At 39.8% G+C, this 23,872-nt stretch overlaps 1 protein-coding gene across 1 annotated transcript in view; it reads right to left on the bottom strand.

Moving 5' to 3' along the window:
- Positions 1–23,872, bottom strand: part of nup214 (nucleoporin 214) — a 35,503-nt gene that overhangs the window by 4,991 nt on the left and 6,640 nt on the right. Inside the window, exons 11-33 of the mRNA XM_023283773.3 lie at positions 22,421–22,579; positions 21,045–21,423; positions 20,832–20,959; positions 20,625–20,713; positions 19,623–19,706; positions 18,514–18,663; positions 17,874–18,032; positions 17,633–17,736; positions 17,354–17,533; positions 16,903–16,991; positions 16,726–16,812; positions 16,279–16,587; positions 15,992–16,159; positions 15,545–15,656; positions 12,978–13,038; positions 12,042–12,111; positions 11,808–11,892; positions 11,169–11,221; positions 9,540–11,069; positions 8,678–8,745; positions 8,388–8,565; positions 7,986–8,138; positions 2,624–2,795 (exon numbers count right to left, since the gene is read on the bottom strand). Coding sequence (XP_023139541.2) covers positions 2,624–2,795; positions 7,986–8,138; positions 8,388–8,565; positions 8,678–8,745; positions 9,540–11,069; positions 11,169–11,221; positions 11,808–11,892; positions 12,042–12,111; positions 12,978–13,038; positions 15,545–15,656; positions 15,992–16,159; positions 16,279–16,587; positions 16,726–16,812; positions 16,903–16,991; positions 17,354–17,533; positions 17,633–17,736; positions 17,874–18,032; positions 18,514–18,663; positions 19,623–19,706; positions 20,625–20,713; positions 20,832–20,959; positions 21,045–21,423; positions 22,421–22,579 — 4,567 coding nt within the window. The remainder of the gene's footprint in view (positions 1–2,623; positions 2,796–7,985; positions 8,139–8,387; positions 8,566–8,677; positions 8,746–9,539; positions 11,070–11,168; positions 11,222–11,807; positions 11,893–12,041; positions 12,112–12,977; positions 13,039–15,544; positions 15,657–15,991; positions 16,160–16,278; positions 16,588–16,725; positions 16,813–16,902; positions 16,992–17,353; positions 17,534–17,632; positions 17,737–17,873; positions 18,033–18,513; positions 18,664–19,622; positions 19,707–20,624; positions 20,714–20,831; positions 20,960–21,044; positions 21,424–22,420; positions 22,580–23,872) is intronic.

The raw sequence follows: 23,872 nt of genomic DNA, 5'->3' as shown, positions 1-23,872 counted from the left end.
TGCACAGAGCCCCAGAGTTTTTGGCCTGTTGCCACGCTCTCTGGTATCAAAACACATGCACACGGAGAAGGCACACAAGGTTAATACAGCTGGCAAAATCAGAGGAGTGGAAATGATGAGAATGAGGAAAAGATTAAGTAATCAATTTCCCTGCAGTTTAAAAATAAATTTGAATTTGAACAAGGCTGACTTGTTGGTCTTTTCCATTTAGTGGTAAAATGTCAGTACATAACACTTCAGAGTAGGGCTAAACAAGTAATTGCGATTTCAATCATCTACTTGTATGCAATCTCATTTGTATATGACAATTACAGAATGATGAGTTACATCAACCCAAGTGCTCCTCATCTACCCCTTAATAACAGCATGCTGTGCAGTGGCATCAATAAAGGAAAGTCCAACATGTTTGAGATAGAGACAGTTTGGAAGTTCAATAAAAATGAGAGCCAAATTAGTTAGCATCAGAAAAACTCTGCAGCTGATGTGAACAGGATGAATCAACATGCGTGAGTCACAATGCTGCATATTTGCTTTGTCAGATGAACAAATGCTGAGCAAACTCAGCGTCAGTGAAGACATTAAGATTCAGACACAGCTAGTAAGCACATCTTGCACTAAGATTTTTCTGTCAATTTTAAAACCTCAATACAAAGTCCTGCCGCCTGAAGGCTTACCTGCAGGAATTAGGATGTGTGTATATACTGAAAGCGGATTCGCTCACTTAATAATTGAGATTCAGTTTATTTTACCTCAGTCCTATAATGTTAATGGGGTGTTTAACAGGGTTGTGAATGCTGTCCTTCGCTCGTTTTATGTGTTATGCTTTCGAGCACACAGATGTTCTGTTTTCCGAAAAAGCTGCTCCAAGCTGCAGGCAAAATCCTGCTGCCTCCCCTTCTGTACTGCACACAGCCTGGTGATGCTGGCATTTTCACAAAGTAGCTATCTGCAGCAACGTGATGAGAAAAAACATAAACAGCTGGTCTAATGTGTGACACTAGCTTATTACTTTAGTTGTGCCACATAAAATATTTGCTGCTTTACGCCTTGAATGTTGGAGGCGGCGTTGACCTAAACCATCATTATAACAGATGTAAAAACAAAAACACTTCTATTTTTTGCCAAGTGAGTCTAGATGTATTCATACTGTGATCAGCACGAGCTGCCATTTTCACTAAAGCAGCAACTAGCAACCATCCATTACCACTTTTAGTTTTGAATGCATGCAAGAAAACAACTAGCAATTAGGAGCAAAAAGGTTTCTTTGCAAAATTAAAACATACTGGCTGTTCTGAAATCAGCATTACTGAATTATTGTGTATAATGTCTTGGCTTATCAAAACTAGGGGTGGGCAACAGAGCTGAAACATTTATTTTAAAAAAATATGTTTCATTTCACTCAATGTTGATAATGATTACTTTTTTAAAATGAACAACTTTTAATAAAGACCAAGAGGAAAAAAATGGTTATTTGTAATTTAACAACTCTGCTTTGAAGCTATTCAGGCATACGGGGAATTTTAATGTCAACACAACAATGAAAAGCACACATAAATAAATATGGATACACTGCAAAAACTCAAAATCTTACCAAGTCTATTTCTCTTATTTTTAGTCAAAATGTCTCATCCCACTCGATTTAAGATAAATTCTCTTGAGTGACATTTTAGCAAGATGAAGGGACTTGTTTTAACCCTCCTGCTGTTTTCATTTACAGTCAACAAAAAATATTGTTTCCTTGTCTGAAAAAAATCCCAAAAATCAGCAAAACAATTCACCAAATTTCTGAAAATGTGCAAAACCTTCAGCAAGAAAATTCCAATAATTCCTTAAAAGTTTCCCTTAAAAGGTTTATTTTTAAAAAAAATCCCCCAAATTTGGCAAGAAAATTCTTGTAAATATTTTCCAAAAAATGAGTAAAAATCTTCCAAAAAAATTCTAAAAATATCTAAAGTGATTACATATATCAGTAAAACTTCTATTTTCTTAAGAACATTCACAAAAAAATCAACCAAAATCCAGCGAAATTCGCTGGATTTTTGTTGATTTTTTTGTGAATGTTCTTAAGAAACATTTTTACCATTTGTTTTTTCCACCAAATAATTTTCAAAGATTTCCCAAAAATGTTGAAAATGTGGACATCAGAAGTTTCACTGTGAAAATATATTAATTTTTTCTAGGGCTGGACCCGAATATTCGAATATCCGAATATTCGGTCGTGATGGTGGTATCCGGATATTTATTTTGAGATACGAATATTTATTTATTATATATTTCAAGGTAAAAGTTCCTTGAAATAAGTTTTTTTTTCTTGTTTTGATAGGGGCATTTTTTCCAGTGTAAAGGAAGGCTGTCACCCCTTGGGGCAGTCTCGGACTAGCTCACCTCGAGAGACCTACACTAAACCCACGGGACCACAATGGAGGGTGAAATCTGACAGGATGTTTATAAGCCAGTGAAGGAGCACCACTGAGGTTTGTTCATGCAACCTAACTGTGTGGTTTCACTATGTGCTTTCATGACAGTTTGTATTTACAAATTTCTCATTGCTATTGATGAAGAGTCTATTGCTGATCCATAACGTTTCATTCGACCCTTTCACAGAACATACAAAGATTCTTACCCAAATCCTCCCATATTGGCAGCAGCTGTTCCCTCTCCGAACACCTTACCGGCTGAGGAACCCATGGGGTTGCTGAAAGAAGGGCTGGAGCCAAATGATGCTCCACCACCAAATGCTGGGGTACCACCAAAAGAAGGGGGACTCCCAAACACTGGAGCACTGCCAAAACCACCTGCAGAAAGGAAACAAGATAAAAGCTTTGTGACAGAACGCAGTGGAACATACAGAGGGAGTTATGTGGTTCCCAGCATAGCTTCTAAAGAAAAGACAAACAGGGGCGAGTCATAATGCCATTTCTGTGGGTTTTAAAGCACGGGGTGACAATAGCAAAACAGTACACATAGAATTTGTCTGATCCTTTCAAATGCTCCACATTTTGTTATTTTTCAGATTGTTTTTTAAACGGACTGGAAAAAAACATGTTTCTCATTATTTACACAGCATACTCCACAACAAAGCAAAAAAAGGCTTGTTGGTTTCATTAATTTATTAAAAGCAGAAGACTGAAACATCTACTTTATCCAAGTATTTAGACACTTTGCGAAGACACAATATTGCTTAGGTGTCTCTTAATTCTATCAGTGGCCCTTCAGGATTTTTTTTTTTTTTTTTTAAACAAATTGAATGGAGTTGATTAGACATAATTAGGAAAGGCACACACAACTATATAATGGTCTCACAGTTAAGGGCATATGTCAGAGTGAAAGTTAAGCCATGAGTTTGAGAGACTGTCCCTAGACCTGTGAGACAGAATTGTGTTCAAGCAGGCACAGACCCCGGGAAGGGCACAGTAAAATGACAGCAACACTGAACGTGCCTTAGAGCACAGTAGCATCCATTATCATCATCTATAATCACTCAAATGGAAGAAGTCTGGAACTACCAACAGTCTTCCTAGATCTGGCGACCCAGCAAACTGAGCAATCTGGGACAAAGGGCCTTGGTCAGACAGCAAACCAAGAACTCAGTGGTCACTATGAATCAGATCAACAGTTCCTTTGTTGAGATGGTGAGAATGGAGAGCTACTTGGCCGCGAGTCCCAACAGTGAGTGTCGAGGAAACCAGGCACTAAGCATCTCTTCTTTATAGGATTGTAGGATCATTCTCAACAAGGCTTGAGGCTGTCATTGATGCCAAAGGAGCTTTCACCAAGTGCTCACTAAAGGGTTAAAGTACTTCTGTAAAAATGGTATTTCAGTCTTATCTATGATAAATTTACAAAACACTCCTAAACCCTATTTTTGCTTTACCAATGTGAAGAATTGAAGGTTGGTGAGAAAAAAAAATGAATTCTGTTTAATGTGAGTCTGACAACAAAATGTGGAAAGAGTCTGAAAATTTTCCATACACATTGTATTTGCATAGGATATTTCACCTATGTCGATGGTATTTTCGCCTAAGGTAAGGCCTCTACAGCAAACCGAGATAAATGCTTCACACTTGAGTGTCCAGGTTGAACTCCTGTGTAAATATCACTGTACATACATTCCATATGTGAACCAGGGCTGACACTACCAGAAGGTTAATAACTCTACACCAGTAAAAAGCCGTAACAAAAAGGAAGTATTCTGATCATATTTCAAAATTTTCCCCTATTGCGTCTTACAAGAAACATATGTGTATTGCAGTGACAGTATTGTGTCTTGTTGTGTACAGTACATTACTTCTTTGTAACAGCACACTATGACAGCTTACAGACAGGGTGAATACTTCACACCAATTCAAAGCCTCAGAGTGGCAGGGGAGAAAAGGGTGTGCTGAAATTACAGCCTGGCAAGCAGCATGCCCCAGTAAATAATTGATTGAGCTAATGTAACAAGATTACATTCCCCTGACATAGGCCAGTGATAGGGCATTAGTGTGCTGAGCAGTACCAATATCCCAGTGGAGCTAAGGGTTTGCTTGGATGCCTGCTGCTAGCACTGCGTGTACCAACCAAGACTGGCAAAAAAAGTCGAAGAAAGAAGAACATGATCCACAGATCCATTAGGAGTGGCATTAAGTTAGCTTTTCTTTCCTAAATTTATGCTGTCCTTCATTTCTTGTGCACCCGATCCAATTGAAATTGTTAATATGCTACATAGTTGTGGAGCTTGGTTTCTTAGGAGTGTAGCGGGCAGTTTACACCATAACTGCATTATTTTGCACCCTGCTTATTTATGTTAATAGTATATTATAGTACAACAAATGCTGCCCAATATACTGTCTCCATTTACTGCTACCTCTATATTAAAACAGAAGTATCACCTTTCTCACAATGTGAACAAAACCTGAAAATGTATACACGCGGTAAAAGTAGCACTTATTGAAGAGCTGTATTAGATGACAATCACTGTACCTAAGTAAGTGCTTGGTCATGTATGTACTTCATGCATGTATGTATATACAGTACACTGTATGTTTATTAAGAATAGAACCAGCCCCCACTGTAATAAGTTAATCACACACAGCTCTGAAACAGATATTCATTTGGTTTTGTGTGCTCTGTAAGGGGGTTTCGTCTTGAATTACAGGAAGTCTTCTGCCTTAAGGAAGGGACAAGCAGCGATGTGGCAACCAGAGACCATGAAATGTCAATGAAATTCAGTGACGTGTAGCGATGACAGGGAATATAATTGTTGGCAACATCAAGTGGGCGACTACCAGAGCAGTAAATTGCAACAATTGAGTTCCCCACATGTTTACCATAAGAAAACAACATACATAGCATTGCTTCCTACTATTTCAACCACATCAAAATGAAGACCAGCTCATCACTGCCGTTTCAAACATAACTCATAAGAACAAAAAACTAAAATATAATGTCTGGGTTTACATTTTTGATATCCCTGGCATATGGAAAGTTCATTGTGTGGGTTGGTTACCTATGAAGAAAGATCTAACGGGCAACAATACTGTGTACTTTCCTCGCCTCAGACCAGTGAGTTGTCACACACAGATGCAGTTTTGCAGTTAATCATGTGCATACAGTAACTGACCTCAGGTTGAGCCCTGAGGATCATCACAGACGTCGGTATATTATTTTCCTGTTCTAAAGCAACTGATCCGTCTACTAACATCTATTAAAGTACGTGTGCATGAACTAGACCTAATTAAACGGGAATGAACTGTCACTGCTGGAGTGTAGGTTAGCCACTTTAATTGTGTAGCATTTGGGAGGGAGCATATGCAACAGGGTTATCTAGACAACTACAGAGCAGGGCTCCAGACTGAATTTTGCACTTGTTCATTTGGTCCCACCTCGTCACAAGCAAAACACATCACTTGCTGAGTATTTTCTTATCAATAGACACCACATTTACCAATGTTCCCTAAACGCCCCACACTGCAGGCTACAGTAGCTGCTGCTGGGTAGATGTGGTGCTCAGACAGGTGAGCGACCAAAAATTACCTTGAAAAGCGTAAACTAGGGCATTCTAATGTCACATTTGTCCCAGATGGAACCAAGTGATTTTTTTCTACATGTGGTCTTTTCAATGAGGAGAAAAAAATAGCGCATGTAGGTGCGCTCTGCATTTCATGAGAAGCTCGCATTTTTAAGCGTAGATACTGCAGTAGATAGTGTCCATGTAATGGTGCAAAGCTAAAATCATCATTGTGATTGATGTATATTTAATTTTGCGGCCCTATTTCTACATTAGCCATTGTAAATGAATAAACTCCTTTTTCCTTCTTCAGTTCTGTATCTTCCTGCCTCCACCTGTCCTCTGATCGTCAGGTGTATCTGTGTTGGACATCTCTGTCTAGCTCCTCTTCCCTCATTTTATTTTAAAATAATCAGCTACAGATTACTTTATCTTTATAACACACGTCAACTAAACATCTTGCTTTACACACCAGGCAGGGACAGACCAACAGAGCCACTGAAGTTATAAAAGTAAAACAGCGACACCAATACAGCTTAATGATCATCATTCACTCTCACAAATGCGAACAGCTGAAATTTCAACTTGTGCACTTCTCAAGAAAAGGTCGCAGATGCAATCATTTTGGTCACAGTCTGTACAGCCTAAAATGTTCACGAATGTCCAACTGAGAGCAACAAGGTGATGGGCAACGAGTATATTGCTTTATATGTGGATGCAGGTTTATCCTCATGCTTTCATTCCGTTACATGCACCTCATGTTATTTGTATCATTATGTCAAAATTGAAGTCTACTGGCATTCTTACAAGGGATCATTTTTTCCCCATTCTCCACTAGCTAACAAATCACTGTACATGGAGGTCTAACACATCTCATGACAGCCTAAGTGAAACAAATACAAACTGTTACCATACTGCCTGACATCAGTCACTTCGAATATAAATGAAACAAAACAGTTTTAAAGCGGTGAGACCATGACCAAAACTAACAAAATGAATTGACGGCAAAACATGTGGATGTTTTCATACAAATGGTAACGATCGTTCACCAAGCATTGCATAACAAATCAGCGAGGACAAAGCAAAGAATGATTGTATTCAGACATTGACTTGGACCATTGTTACAAAATAATCAATTATTCGCTTCATCTGTGAGCAGTCATAATGTTTTGGCTCAGCAGTGCACTGCATGATTGTAAAAAAATAAATTAGTTGCATTTGACTTTACCCATAACCCTGCAGTGGCATCTGCAGCAAAGATTGTTTATAAATAAAATGACAATTTTTGAAGTAATGTAGCATAGGTAGATATTATGTGTATTGTACATGTCATTTTTACTGAAATAAACATGTCACATCTTTTCAGCCATTGCACTGTGACCTAGCAGTGTTGAAACTAACACAGCATCAGTAATATTCTGGCAGGTAATGACAGAGCATCTGACTACCTGACTTTCTGTTCTGCTGGGGTGAGGAGATAAGGGCACTTGCAGTAGCTCAGATGATAAAGGAGAGTGCAATGTCAAGAGTCGGCTGCAGAGTAAAATGGGATTATGTATAGGTGCGCAGGGTTCCTATCACAGCCATCCCACTATCACTGTACCTCACACATCACTAAACCAGAGCCCTTAAGCCAGACCCTGAGAAAATGTGAAAGAACAGAGAATATGAAACATAACTAATGCAGGCCCTCTAAGGTGAATGTGTGTATGCACAGAGTTATCTCATAACCAAACTATATTTCTTGCTCCTTGTGTCAGTTCTAATTAACAAATTGAATTGCTAGCCTAAGGAAGAATGAACAGCACTAAGAAACAACTGTGGTTTGAAAATGTCACAGCTTTAAATTTCCTTGTAAAGTGTTACCCACAAAGTACAATTAAGTACAGCATTCATGGCAGGTAAGAGTACCTGAAGGAGGAGACAGTAAGGTTTAAAGAATCCCAACACTATTAGGGTAAATAAAAAAAGAAAAACAATAGAGCTGAAGCTGTACCTGGTTTTGTAGGTGAAGAAAAGGAGCCGAAGCCCTGGGATGCAACACTTCCTCCTCCAGTGCTAAAGGTTCCGCTAGGTTTCTGCTCTCCAAAGGAGGACTGTCCAAAACCAAATGTCTTGGCACCACTATTCCCAAAGAGACTGTTGGTACCTGGAGAAGACATAGGCAGATAAATGTAACTTTCAAAGGTTTTCAATTGGTTTCTTGTATGGTAAAGCACACAACAAAGCATAGTTAACACTCAGTCAACAACATATTCACAGAGAGTAGAATGAAAATAAAACCATCTCAGAAATTCCACATACATCTGAAGCCAGTGTTCAGACTAATCAATTTGTGATTATTCCTCATATGTTGCCATTAGCCCTGCAAACTCTTTTATAAACTGCATGAGTTTACCTGTCTGAGTGGACTGTCCAAACCCTCCAGTGGAGACAGCAGTGCCGAACGGGTTCTTGTTGGCAGCGTCTTCGCTCGGTTTGCCTCCCAGACCACTGAAGAATCCTCCACCAGCAGATGAGCCGGCTGTATTGGCTGAACTTGAGCCAAATAGACTTCCGCCAGATGATGGCTGTTGCTGGAAGAGAAATGTTATACGAGTTGTCTAAATGAATAGGATTTTTTTTTAAGTCAAAATAATATTTATATATATTATTCATGGGTTGCTCTATTAATCAAACAGTAGATACCTGTCCAAATATGCTCCCGCTGTTAGATTGCTGGCCAAACACAGGGGTGGCAGAAGAGCAGCCAAAAGCTGTGATAAGAACAAAAGGCAAAATGCAATCAAAGACAAGGCATTCTTTATTTACACTACATTACTAGTTGGCATTTGGTTGGTGATGCCGCACAAATTCCATAGCCACCACTATGTAACTCCCCATTATTGCCCCAATGTCATAAAAAGAATGAGCTGACTGTGGAAACTTGGACCCCCCATAAAGTCTGTGGACAGGAATGACAAGCTGTGTCTAACTGCTGAGCTCATACACTGGCATCAGCTGTTCACAGAGACACAGACATTCCCATACTGCTCTGGGAATTCAGAGAATCTTTGGGAATGGGACAACTCCCTCTGACCCACTCAGACTGAAATTCTACAAAACCAGGTGTCCTCTCTCCTGCAAGACGATCAAAGAGAAGTGCCACATTTGGCTTCAATCACCACAACATGTGCGGGTCAATGAGATTTGCCCATAATTTTGTACAGCCTCCTGCGCTGCCCTCAGAGACATATCAATGTAATTCACAGGCTGTCAGACAGTGTTAGCTTCAACATTGTCAGATGTGACTTAACTCTTTGTAGCCATGTAGTTCTGATTACTGATTACCACACCACTTTGAGTAACAACGTGTTTGCTGGATGACGCCATTATTTTTGAAAGCCGGCTATTTATAAGTAGCCACAGAACTAAATCAAGTCAAAGTCAATTTACATAATTTATAGCACATAACACATACCAGAAAAATACCATGGAAATACTTTTTTGAAAAAGGTTTTATGCAAAAAACAAAGAGAGGGACTCTTAATCTGATTAAGTCAAGGCTTACCTGAGGGCTGTCCAAAGCTGAATCCTGAAGATGAGGATGTGGTGGTGTTACTCCCAAACACAGATCCTTGTCCAAATCCAGAGCTCTGGCCAAACGCTGGGGCTGTGCTTTGTCCAAACAGCCCGGAGCCAGTGCTGCTGGATGTGTTGGCACTGCTCGTACCAAAGGAAAAGGAACTCGCATTGCTAGCAGTAGAAGCACCAAAAAGACCCCCTCCTCCAGTTGTCGCAGCACTAGAACTTGCTCCAAATGCAGATTGGCCAAAAGAAAAACCACCAGATGTTCCAGTGTTGCTGGCAGGCTGGCCAAAGCCACTCACCTGGCCAAAAACGGATTTGCCGAAACCTGCTCCAGTTGATGCACCAAACCCAGCTGAGCCAAATCCTGTGGATGCTGGGGCTGAAGAAACTGGAGGTGCTGCAGACTGCCCAAACACTGTGTTAGCAGTAGTAGTTGCTGCACTGTTCACAACTGTAGGGGTGGGAGTGGTGGCTGCTGGAGTAACTGTGATGATAACTGGTGTGACTCCAAGGGAGCTGCTGTCTGTTGTGACAGGAGCAGGCTGAGTAAAAATGGATCCAGGTTTGTCAGAATTGGGCACTTGGAATGCTGCTGGAGCTACCTGGGTTACAGGTGCTGTGGTGACAGCAGCTGATGTAGGCACAGGAGCACTGGCAGAGGGGTCAGGTGTGACTTCTAATGTAGAAGGAGCACTGGCTGGTGCTGGAGGCGTTGCTTCAGCTGGTGCAGTGATGGTAGAGGGAGGGTCTGGAGCAGGGGCAGTAGTGGCCGAAGGAAGGGACGGTGTTGGTGCTGCGGGTGTCGGTGTGATTGCTGTGGTTTCTGTGGTGGCTGCATCTGCCGCAGGCTCAGGTACTACAGAGCTACTGGTGCTCTCTACCACAGGTTCAGTGAGAGTAGACTCTTTGTCAGGGGGCGGTGTGGGTTCTGAAGGTTGCGGAGGAGCCTTCGGCTCCTCTAATGAATCTGAAGAAGCTGCAAGAAGACTACTGAAAGATGTAGGCAAAGCTGAGGCAGTTGAGCCAGACTGTGGAACAGAGAAGACTGGCTTGGAGTTTGATTCAGGAGGCTTAAACAAACTGCCAGATGCTGTGCCCTTGGACAAGTCTGCTGCTGCAGAATCTTCTGTAGACTTTTGGAGACCCGCAGCAAAACTAAACTGTGGTGCTCCCTTGCTAATGCCAAGTCCACTCTCCCCAAAAGTAAACGCAGCAGCAGCAGGTTTGGTGGTAGAATCTTTTGCTTCTTCACCTTGGCCCACACGCAGTCCAGAGAAACTGCCCAGAGTCTCTCCTCCGATCGTCTTTGGAGGCTGTGGGTCTGTCCTGAGAGCAGCTGTGGTTGAGGTGTGTTTGACTGCTTCACCTGATGGGTTTGGAGCCAACGTGGGGGACCCAGAGCCAAGAGCAGGGGAGGTGGACTTAGGGGTGAGCGAGAAGGACTCCTCTGCAGTCTGGCCAAACACCATCTTGCCATTTCCAGCAAAGGAGAATTTATTCACATCCTTCACTGGAGAAAAAAAGAACAAAAAAAGAAAAATGATGACTACATGTATAGTGAACATCAATCTTCAACTTCCTTGATACCACGCTGCTGTATCGTTTTTACCTTGTGGCATTCCAGCTCCTTGTGACACTGAGGCGAAGCTGAAGCCTGAAGACCTGCAAAAGCAAATATTTTAACTCACAATGGAACAATGGCAAGATTATCTTTATTTTGTGTAATGTGAATTATTTCAGAATGAAACAGAAAATGTAGGGTGGGTGTAATTTCAAGAGGGATTTCATCAAATTGCAGGGGTATTTGGAGAGTCAGAACAATACAGTGCTGTAGATAACTGATCACCTCCACCCACCCTTTCTTCACCTGTGTGATTACAGTAGAAGGTGGCGCTGAGATGGAAATTAATGAATCAAGTCTCACCCACACCGTTTTAGTACAAAACCTATTACAGTTCTCCAGCAGCTATTATGTCCCACAGTCAAACAAAGCTTTATGATGCTGGAAGGGTTTAGAAGGCTGCTTCAAATCCCATTTGATAGGATGCATTCAAATATACACAGTTTAAAGTGAAGGAATCAAAATATTCCAACATTTTTCAAGAACTCAACTAAAGATAAAAGTAAATCTTTCTTAGACTGCTCTTTTAATAAGAATATATTTATTCACAAATATACTGTAAATTTAATATGATGATAGTAAATGATCTCAGAATGTCTTTTTGATTATTTCACTAAGTTAACTCACCCTGAAGCGAAAGAGAATCCTTTGCTGGTGCTTTGCTCCACTGAGCTAGCAGGAGCCACAGAAAGATCTGTTTTGGACGGCTGACCTGAAGGACAAAAAGATTATGAAGTCTGTAAAACCTGATAATCCAGGATCATGAACAATGTTTTTGGAAATTTGTGTTTATGTGTAACCAGATCAGGTCAATACATAAGAGACAATTTGGGTATGACCAGTATATCTGCCATTACTTACCAAACACAAAGCTTGTCTGTGGGATGGATGTATTTTCAGTGGACATCTTTTGGATACCTTGGGCAGGATTCTGCAGAGACAGTTTTAGGTAAGTGCAGGAAATGACTATCATGGTATAATTCTATTCCTTACAGAAAAACACAAGACAAGCACATGTGATTTCAACATTAAAAACACCCCCAAAAAACAAAAAAAAACACAACTGTTTGCTACAAGTTGCAGTTCACATGCACGAAGCTGGAATTTTTAAGCAGAAGCAGAGAAACAAAATGTGTGTACACACGTGGTAGAAGAACTATATGTTTGGGTGATTTTTATTAAACTGAACTTGGGGCTGCTATACTCAAAAAAAATTTGTGTGAGGAGTTCCCCCGTCACCCAACTGCAATTTGTAACACCAGCATGGGATGAACCTGGGACATTTCTCACTCATGCAGTTAATGGTCTCTTTTCACATGCAAAAGTGTCAGCAATCTGTGGATTTTCACATGCTGAATGTTCTTTCAAGTTGTGAGAGGAGGGGTACAATAACATCAAGCATGCATGATTTTGAATGTTTAAGTACTGGCATGTGAACAGCTAGAGATATATTAAAGACATTTATTTCTCCTTACATCATACAAATTCTATCTATCTATCTATTTATCTATCTAACATATAGTGAATATTTCAACATTCATACTAACCAATAATCTCCTAACGTAAAAAGCAGGTACTTGTTTTTAAATATATAGTAAAGTGATAATATTTTATACTGTTTTTGGTGTGTTGTTGATAATATTTAAAACTCTGATTCCGTAAAAGTAGAAAAGATAAAACATATTTGATGTGTGAGCCATTAAAGGTGCATTTTAGGAACAATGTGCCACCTAAATGTCACAATAGACATGAAAAGACGGATGACGGCGTGGTAAATAATGGACAGATTATACTCACTCGTTTGGCTTGGTTGGACACTGCTGCAAAGGCCTGAGAGGTTGGATCTGGTGCTGAGGAGCTGCGAAAGACAACAAAAGAGGGAGAGGAGAGACATGAAACAACATTCACGTGAAAAAAATATAACAAATACCTTATGAAAATGTGTTAGGTGAAATTCAGTGCTAATTTTTAGTAAAACCAAGTGTCCGAAACCACCCTCCCTCCAAAAAAGCCAAACCGAGCCTGCCTCAACGATTATCGCCCCATGGCCCTCACATTCTATCTCGGAAATGCACGTTCTAATTTTTTTACCTGTTATTTTTAAGCTGCTGCAATTTTTATAATGGCTACAATAACCTTTTTGCCATCTAAAATGATCTCCATCATGTACAGTACATGCACTTTTTAAATCCTTCTTCTGTTAAATTTTAACCTACAACTATTTTTAGACATCCACTACATAAAGTTAGGTGTCACTGTTTTTATCTGAATGTTTTTCTTTAATTTCTTTTTCATTTTACTATGTATGCAGATAATTACAATAAAGGAATATTGAATCTTGTGTCCACATCTTGTACGGACAGTGGAAACCTGCCCTCTGCTGCCGTAACTGGACGGACAAAAACTAAGAATTGTTTAATTTGTGATTATATAACATTATTTGTAAATGGATGATATATGTTCTTATGATAAATTAAATTGTAGTAATCACGTCTCCATCAAGGAAGGAATAACATATAAAAATGTCTGCGGAACCATTATTGTTTGACTGAGAGAAGAAGAGTATATTTGTGCAAATTTAAGGAAAGGCCCTCTTTCATAACCACCGTACTCTCAAAAAGCTTTGCTCTGCTTTTTTTGTGAGCATGCTTTATTTGGGAAAAGCCCCAAGCAGGGATGACCTACTGAAATATCAAGCACAAAAGTAGAGCACAGCCCACTGAGACAGAAAGAGAAAGGTGCAGGAGACATCAAGAGGCAAAACAATGAAGGATAGCAGAGTGAAAAAAAGAATAAAAATGAAAAACACAAAGACAAGGCAATGAAGAGAGTAACAGTATGAAGTGAACCATTAGACAGACAGCATACAGTGGCACACGAAGGACTCACGCAGTTCTGTTTTGGCTCCATTATTGAGTGTATCAGTTGTGATTTTAACTATAAACTATGTTGATGTTCTACTTTTCTCCTTTACAATTGTAAAAAAAAAAGCTGACAGTCTTTAAAATCACAATTATTGTCTCATTTTAACATCTAGAGTGCTGGAGTAGATCCAAAACAATAAACTACACATCACCGTCATAATGCACTCTGTGACACAGACATAGGATCATCAACAATACTGCACACATTAGCGTGAGGTTAGGAAGCGGAAGGAAATGAAGACATTTTTAACTCTAATATTAAGGGGATGAGGATTTTTTTAATGATGAGAATATGGAAGAGAAGCAATGCTTAAGAGAACAAACTGGGTCCTCAAAGACTGCTGGCCTCTCCCCATCGCATGCATTAGATTCAAGATTAGTTGGAGTCAATGACCTGATAAATCTATGCTGGGGAGACATGCACAAAACAAACACTGAACCCCTCTAGGACCTACAGTCACAGACTGTCTACTCACTGTGTTGGAAATATTAAAGTGGATAGAGACTTGATTTCAGAACACTGTGCTACATAAGATGCTTAATATTAAATATGAAATAGACCAGATAGATAGGACAAACAAAAAGGTACTTTTCACCTGAATCTAAAACAGAAAATTGTTAAATGACAGATTGTGAGATGCCACTGTGTGCTAAAAAATATGTATTTAACCAAAATAAAGAACAACTGGTGGGCATTATTACTATTATAATTATCATCATTATTATGTTAAAGAGTGAATCTTGCTTTGGCCCCCATAAAACAGCAGACAGGATCACTGTACATATCAGTGATGCATCACTGAATTTTAGTTGAAGTGAATAACAATTACATCAGTGTTATTTCCCCATGACTCACTCATGGATACTATGTGTTGTAGCTCACTGATTAGTACATCTTGATTTTTAAACTTTTAAGTACATCTACCTTTGGCTGCATGTTTGCTGAGCATTATTCAGGGTCAAACAGCTAAAATCTGTCACAAAATTACAAATACTGTAGGACTACAATGGTAACATAAGACAAGATAAGACCTTATTCTTATTATAAGGCCTAATTTCTGCCTGTGTTTTTTTAAAATCAGTGCCAAAATACTAATGGTGCACCACACTCCTCGAAAATAGGTTTAATGATGATATTGTTACTCTATGAGCTACCGAGCACCACTGAACTTTGAATGTATTTTGACATTCACTTCAATAAAATGGTCAAATTATTTTTAACCTCTTTTCACAATTGTGCGCAATAGAATTAAATATCACATTTAATCAGAGGGCTAATTAACTGATTATAATTTTCTTTAGTCAGATTACTCGCTGTAATCCTGTTTTAGACAACAGGGACTAGTACATCCAATGACACCAGCGATCATTACCAAGTAGAAATAGTCATGTCCCGAAAAAAAACTCCCTAGTCATAGTCTATATTATTTTAGGTTTTACCTGATGATGGAAGAAACCGGCACAGGAGGCCCTTTGTCCTTGATCTCCTGGACATTAACCACCTGAGGAACTGTCTTCAAAGTGGACTCTGTCAGGGAAGTACTGACAACAGCTGGAACACAAACGAAAGCACATGGAGTTTCAATTTAAAAACAAATCAACAAGACAGATGTAACTGTAACTGAATAGTTCCATGGCAATTAAAGCCTAATTTCAATATTACAGAACTTAGTAAATAATTGTTAGAGGTGATGAGGTACTGAGCAGAGACAGAAAGCTGTCAGTTTCATATCAATTGGTCTGTAAGTCTATGCCTCCCCCTGGTGATTTACAAGGGGTATAGCAATATGATATGAAATAAAACAACTTCTCATATACAGAATGTAGTTACATATTTATTACTGTTAAAGTAATTATTCCTAAAGGGCTACTGTATGTTTTTCCTACCTGTCTTCTGATTGGCCATCTGCCTGCGTAGAGCAGCTGTGGCTGCAGCCTGCTGGGCAGGGATGGTGACAGGTATGGCCCTCTCAGTAGGGGGAGCTCCATGCTTTACTGTCTTGGTGGCAAGAGCAGTGCTATCGGCCCCACTGAGGTTGATCTTATTGGTTGGAACTGAAATATTAATCCAAGATTTATTAAACAGTCCAGTAAGCTGCACTCTTATTTTACTGCGAATGTGACATAAAAACAGGATTTAATTACTTTGAATGAAAAACAACGGATTTACTTACCAGGGCTGGCAATGGGGCTGAGACCAAAGCCCATACCCTGTACTGAGTGAATTTTGGTTAAAGGCGTGGACTGGATGGCTCCAAAGCCCGGCTGGATAGAGGGGGTCCTGACGACTGTGGGGTGGCGGGGAGTGGACAATGATGGTGGTATGACAGTCATGGGTAGGGGCAGTGGCTGCAGTTCCTCCTCTTCGAGCTCCAAGTCAGGTGGGTGAGGGTCCAAGGGCTGGGACAGGGAGGACGTCGAACTCACATCATCCAAGTCCTCATAGTATTTAGGTGAAAGGAAGGCTGAGCGGGACAGGTTAGCTGCAAGAAAAATACAAGAAGCAGATCTAATTAGCCAACATATTACTATGAACTTAAATATTGGAACAGTCCTTTCATTTGAGCATGTACAGTGAAGCGAAAACACACTTGGAACTCACAACCATAGTTTTCTAGTACCTGGTGCAGTTGAGCGCACAGGAGGCATCTGTCCCTTTGAAAGGAAGTTGCGCAGCTGTGACTGTTTAACTGGTGATATCTTCACCGCTGGAGAAAAGTTTTATGTTAGCATGTTGCAAATTAATAAACATGGTATCCTTTATCATTTTTATATCAAGAACATATAAAGACTGATACCTGGAGATTTGGATTTGGCCTGAGGGGAGGTAGTGTCCAGTCTGGCTTTCAGGAGGGCATCCCTTAAACTCTCAAGCTCACTTTCCAAACTAAGAAAAACACAGACACAAGGTATTTGAAGTTACAAACACTACAACCCTTAGCATGCAGGGAAGGCTGCTATACAGAAAGAAATGTAATCATTACGCTATTTACTGGCCACTATGTTTTAATATCACACTGTATTTTCAAGAGCTATGACAAGAAGCAACATGTTTCTAATAATCCAAAAACTATTCTAGATTCAAATTGTGTCTCATTTAAATCCAAGAATAACTTGGATTAAGAAGTATTTCCCAAACCTAATCTGTACCTTGCATTTTCATAGCAAACTCTAAATTTTTAATAACAATTTATCACAGAGATTTTTATATTCCTCTACTCCTGCTCCTTGTTAATTGCCAGTTCCTACCCAGCTGATGTTGCCGTAGCAGTATTTTGGTTTATGGTCGGAGTGGTTGTTTTGCTGTAGAGGCGCAGTGAAGTGAGTTGCTTCACCAGCTGGTCCAATCTGTTCTTCTGCTGGTTGATGATGTACAGGTTGTTGGCCAGTGTAGTAAACAGACCTTCACGTCCCGGCACAACCATGTGCCTGTGAAGAAGAGACATATTTCATAACAAACATTTTTTTTTAATCGCACATCAAAGACTCCATTTATTGGCAAGGTCATCTGCCATCCTTTACACTCACTTTTGCTTTTTCTTCTTCTCCAGGTGTTTCTCCCACTCGACATCCAGGACGTCATTGACATCCTCCACAGCAAACATAACATACTGGTACAGTCTGCGTATCTCCTGAATAAAGGAAACAAAGAATCAAACAGACGGATGCTATGAGCATGTGGGTGTTTCTTTGAAAGGATTTAAAAGGATTCACAGTACCCATTCATGTACACATTGTTTGAGTCATTTGTTCATCTATGTTTATTTACCTTGAGCTGTTCCTCGCTGCGTGGGTCCAGAGGTTTTTTGTACAGCAGCTGTCTGTAATTTCTGTCTTTGCTCAGTTCGCTCTGGGTCTTCGCGTCTTCTGCCCCAGCAAAGCCCTCCAGTAAAGTTGTCTTCAGTGTGCCAATGTCCCCATGGAGAGACTGCAAATCACAGAAATAGTAAGTAATAAGTAAATTCATCCAAAAAAAGATAAACACCTAAGGTAGATATTTTTGCCCGCTAGAGTGCTGCCATTTTCCTAACTTTGCTTTCAGGGATGTACAGACAAGACTAAAAAGTCCTAAGTCAACATATACTTTGATGAATACATTATTTAGGGCTGTCCAATACACCCTTTCCAGTCCACTGAACATCACATATTGAAAAGGAGAAGAACAGAAAGCACATTACATACTATATTCATTTGTAAAGGGTCAGACCCAAATATAAACATTTTATGCATTGTCTCTTATGTGCCCCACTGCCAAAAGAGGAGAAGATGGTAACAGTGTTGTATATGTGTTGTAATAACAGGCAGCTATGAAGGTTAGAGCTTTCTGGTGAATATGCTTTTGTGCACCAGGTTTTGGGTCAGCTCAAGCAGTTACTGAACATGTTCTGTTTTTTCAAGCATGGTCTTACCTCTGTAGTTTCCTTGATCTCCAGGGTGAAAATATGGAGGTCTTCTGACTCCTTCCTCAAATCCTTCATCTCCTCGTTAGTTCCAACCTTAAAGTCAGCTTTGGCACTTCGTGCCTTAAGGTCATCTAACTCCTTCTGGAAGTGTGCAATCTGATGGCAAATCAAAGACATGCCAAGTTATTAAACTATTTCAGGGAAGTTCTTTCACACACATTTCAACATTATGTGCAGATGACGTCTGCACATGTCGTCTTGGAACTTGTCCAGTAACAAGCTGCAACAGTTATTTGGAAATCCTCCAGTAACATGGTGTATCGACTCTTTCCTAAGTTCTTAGGAACTACAACAGTAACTAGGTTCAGACAACCATTTGATAAATTGTTACACAATTAAATCCAATACTGATGGAATGACTTGGCTAATGAAAATGTGCATCTATATATAATTTGTGCAGTACTGTACATACAGAAATGTTTTAGGCACTGAATGTAAGATTGATTTCAAAAATAAAATGTATCAAATACAGCCATACAAAGTGAAGTGGAGAGAAATATTTGAATACATTCAAAACACCACTACCTCTATAGTATTTCAAGGTACAGATAAGTTTTTCCAAACAACTTTGAGGACTTGTCAAAGTTAATTTCAGTTCACTCTTCATGCTATGTAATTTGGACATTTAGTCTGAAATGAAGTGCCTTAGAGTCAGACCAGATGTAGGTTGACCATATTCTATTCTTCTCATGACCTCTTTTAGTGTAAATACATCATATATTAGTAAGTTAAGGTCAGTTATGTCAGTTAGCAGGCTCATTTCAGTTTAGTAAGCTACCAGAAGTAAACAACTGGCTGTTACTGGATGTAGGTATTAACAGCACGTCACTATGTACTAACTAGCTGGTGTTGTGCAACCAATCCTCTTTACAAATTAGTTAATCTTAATTTAGCAAACAATTAACAATGTCATTAGCCTAAATTAAGCAAAGTTTGAACTGAGAATGGCTGCTTAATAGCTCAGGCCACATCCAATCCCTTTTCTTACAAGCCCGCCAATCAAAAGTGCTAACTGTTAGATGGTATTTCAGTATTAACTTGATGATATGTCTTACCTCCTCCAATATACCAGCCATGATGGGATCAGAGTCCTTCTTTTGCTGTAACTGCTTCTCCAGGGCCTTCATACTAACAGCCGCCTGCAGCAAGAAGTGATAAAATACATCAAAACCTGCTATCAGAAATGAACAAGAAACACATAAAAGCACAGAAATAAAAATGGTGCAAGGCTGAACCAAGACATCATCTGAAACTTCTGTCACCTGATTTAACTCCACCGTTTTTCTGTGATTAGCAGTTGGTGTCAGTTGACTACTGTTGCTAGTAGCAACTGCTACCAGAAAGGTTCTATCGGTATATATTTCATTAGTGTGTGTTCATTTGTGATTCTTTTTTTTTGGCTGCAATCAGTTTACTGTTTACAAACCTAGCAACCTAAAGCGTCTTGCTCAAAATCACATCCTTGTTCACTCATTCACCACTCTGTATATAACACGCACTCAATAGTTTACTCAGCAGAGAGCACTACATGGAGGTTTGGAGCACTAATAATCATTATTTTGCATCATCACTCACAGCTGTAGAGTTACACAACATTTTTGCATTGATACAATGCAGCACATTACATTGATTTGTATTGTTGGCAGAAAGAAGTGTACATGCCCCAGACATTATTTGTTGACTCGAAGGTGGAGTTTTTGAAGGCAAAATAGTGATTACATGTACACAATCAGGATTTGGACTTTCCAATAAAATTTCAGATAGTAAGCATAGTGTACTATATAGTAAACAGGGAATGATTTGAGGCTAATGCGTGGCTGATAAAGAATTCTATTGAAGTCTTTGCTGCATGACATTATTGGTACTATGCATGTCATTCTTCTTTCCTTGAGGACTTCGTATTTCTTGTAATGACACAGTGTTTCTTTCTGCAATGAGGTACAATGCAGCTAGTTTAGCACAAACAATTAGTTAAATCTAGTTTTCATGCTACTGTATCACTACATTTTGACAATAATTTGTGGCTTACATATTTTTGAGCAAAATGTCAACCATACCTGTGGAGCTTGGACACGGGTCTGAGCAGCAGGAGAAGGCTTCTGGACAACTGTGGGAGGTGTGGTGGTTTGAACTGGACGCACTGGGGCTGGAAAAATGACCAGCATTATTAGAATAATAAACTGTGGCACTTGCACTCAAGGATTCAAAAAATTGATTCAATCAAATATAATATTTACATACATTAGTCTGATAGTCTTTCTCACCTAATACTGCTGGTGGCTTAGTGGTCGAGAGTGCAGGGGCGGCCAAACTACTAGAGCTGGAGGCGACTGTTTTGGGCAGCGAGGAACTGAAAGAGAAAGCTGGCGGTGGAGTCTCCACAGCTGAAAACCTAAAGGAAGGGTAGACAGGTTTGAATATATGTATATAAACATCAACATCTCAGCAGAAATAGATAACATATTATAGCTCAGTACCTCTCATTTAGATTTAGTTTCACTGTCGGTGGTGAAGCAGTGGCAAGGCTCTGAGGTGTTGAAGCTGGAGCTGGGACTGCCACTGCTGACGGTTTGATAGGGATGGTGTTGAAAGAAAATGCTGAAGATGCGGAGGGAGTGTCAGAGGGAGGTTTGGAGGCAAAGGAGAAGCCTGAGCCAAAAGGTGCCGATCCCCCCAGGGAGAACGCCGAAGGGGCTGAGGTGGAGCAGGTAGTCGGGATCGAGAAAGTGAAGCCCGATGAGGATGACGACACAGGTGCAGCAGGAACGATGCTGAAGGGGGCAGCGGAGGAAGATGCAGCGATGGTTGGAGGACTGGGTGCAGCTACTGAAGTAAGACCAAGGTTTGAGAGGGCAGCTGGGGCAGAAGGAATGGAAGAGCAGTTGTGGGTTGTTGGGTCGCCAAAGAACATGTGAACAGAAAATAAATTAGCTTTCATTTTCATTTCATTTTATCTCATCATATCTTGATCGAGTTTTGTTTACAAGGACAGCTTATTATTTCTAGAAGCAACCAGATTAGACGTGCAAAGGAGACCAACCATGTTTTATAGGCACTGTAAAAGCTTAAAACCACATTTTTGCCAAGACTGTAAATGAGTTTTCAAATGCGAGTGAGCATCTTTCTGAATAAGTATGGCTGGGTAAAAGTGCTGCTTTGCTAGCTTGATAAAAAAAAGGAGGCATTTAACAGTTACTCAAAGCTCCTTTCCAGGGCCAAAACAATCCATCTCCAATACATGTCATTGAATATAAGACAAAATATATTACATTAATTCTTCACCACAATCCAGCAACAACAACAAAAAATAATATAGAGTGAATGTCAGCATTTTGAACTACATTTGCTGTCAACGGTGTGTGAAAAATGACAAATGATGATTCTGCAAACAACAAAACTGTTCTGTGCTTGTAATACTATCACAACTGAAAACCTTTTAGGTCCTATTTAATGACGTAAAGTAAGTCCAAACTTCAAAGTCCAAACTTCATTAATGCATTTAATTAAGCGTAGGAATGAAAATCTTATGCAGAACAAAAGTCTTTCCCTTTAAGACAATAGGATAAGCTTAATGAGGGATTTATTTGAGCATTTGTTTAATTTGATTGACGGGTCTCTTACACTAAACTGAGCTGTGGAGTTGAGTCAAACTGAACTCCACAGATGAGGAAAGACCAAACTTTATGATAAACACGTTCACATTTAACAGCCAACATGTCAGCATCTGACAATCTCTAGCAATCAACACATGAATTGAGGGAAAGGAAGACTGGAGTGTATGACTACAAATCACTGTGCAGCTCTCTCAAAAACATTTTACACAAGTGTCTGTTCAGTTCACTGGCTTTCTTACCTGGTTTGGGCAGTCTTTCCCCTTCCAAGGACAGGGCAGTAGGAGGTGAGACCAGTTGCTTAACCCCAGGATTGAGGTTGAGTAGAGCAAATGGGCAGAGTAATCCCTCTGTGGACAGCATTAGCATTGTGGGTGCTGGGGGCAAGGTCTTCTCATCAGCTTTGCAAGGGTGGAAAGATTGGATACAAATCAGAATCACACACACATTGAGAAATTTTCTGGGCAATGCAAAGCAGAATATTTGAAAACACATTTGCACAGAACTTATCGAATACAATTCCAAGAGATATGAACTCACATTCCCACAACACACACACAGACACACAGACACACACGCACGCACGCACGCACGCACGCACGCACGCACGCACGCACGCACGCACACACACACACACACACACACACACTTCTTTTTTTCTCTCTCTCATTTCACCCTGTTAAATTTTCAAAACCTTTCACAGATCAAAGTAAGAGGGAATATTTTATAGCTCTCTGGTTAAAAAAGAAAAGAAAAAAACACTGTTAAGAGACTATTAATTAAGACCCTATCTAAAGTCAACAGTAACAGAATTCTGGGAGAAATTACTCCATGTTCTGCACAGCTCTTCGCTTCCAACTAACACAGCTAAACAAGGAAATAAAAGATCAAGTGTTGTCAGCACACTATACTTGCTCATGATAATAAAACGATGTTTGTCATTCTAATCGAGACATTGTTAAGAACATTTGAGCACATGGACGGTATGTTAGCGCCGTATTCATCTCACTGACCTTAGCTCTTTCTGCCCTCAAGTGGTTAAAAGTACCCAGTGTTCCTAGTTAAAAAAGACACACTGTAGTCCTGTACAAAGACAGCTGTCTTGATGCCTGATCTGGTAAAACAGTCCACTGTCTTTCTCTTTTTGTCAAACCCTAAAACCCTTTCTGCTCCTCACACCAACTTTTCGACACTTTCCAAAATCTTCTCACCACTTGGATTACAAAAATGTGTATTATTGACCCAAATTAAGCAGCATTAGTCAGAGTTGATACTAGTCATTTCAGAAAGATCAGTACACTGAACATTTTGTCCTCTTTGTTCCCTCTACAGCGTCTCACATCTAAAACTACTGTATGCCTCACATATAACTTCGCCGTCATCAGGGAATGACAAGAATCACTGCTTCATGTTTTTGATTTATCACCATTGGCTAACCTCCCTATTATCCAGTATTTTGCAGCTCTATTCCTTCCATGAGCAATGTGTATATTTTCACATTATGACAGTGTATTATAGTGTTTTATAGTCTGCACAATTTGAACCCTATACCTACAATAGAAACATACACCCACACACAAAAATTGCAGTATTCAGTGTGCAAATACAAACACATATTCCGGCTGACACAGAAAACGCAAAGTAATATGCTTCAAGAAACCGTGTGATTTAAAGTTCTGCACAAAATAAGCACA

Source organism: Amphiprion ocellaris, chromosome 17 (genome assembly GCF_022539595.1).
Source record: "Amphiprion ocellaris isolate individual 3 ecotype Okinawa chromosome 17, ASM2253959v1, whole genome shotgun sequence".
NCBI lineage: Eukaryota > Metazoa > Chordata > Actinopteri > Pomacentridae > Amphiprion > Amphiprion ocellaris.
This window is presented reverse-complemented; position numbering and strand designations above follow the sequence as displayed.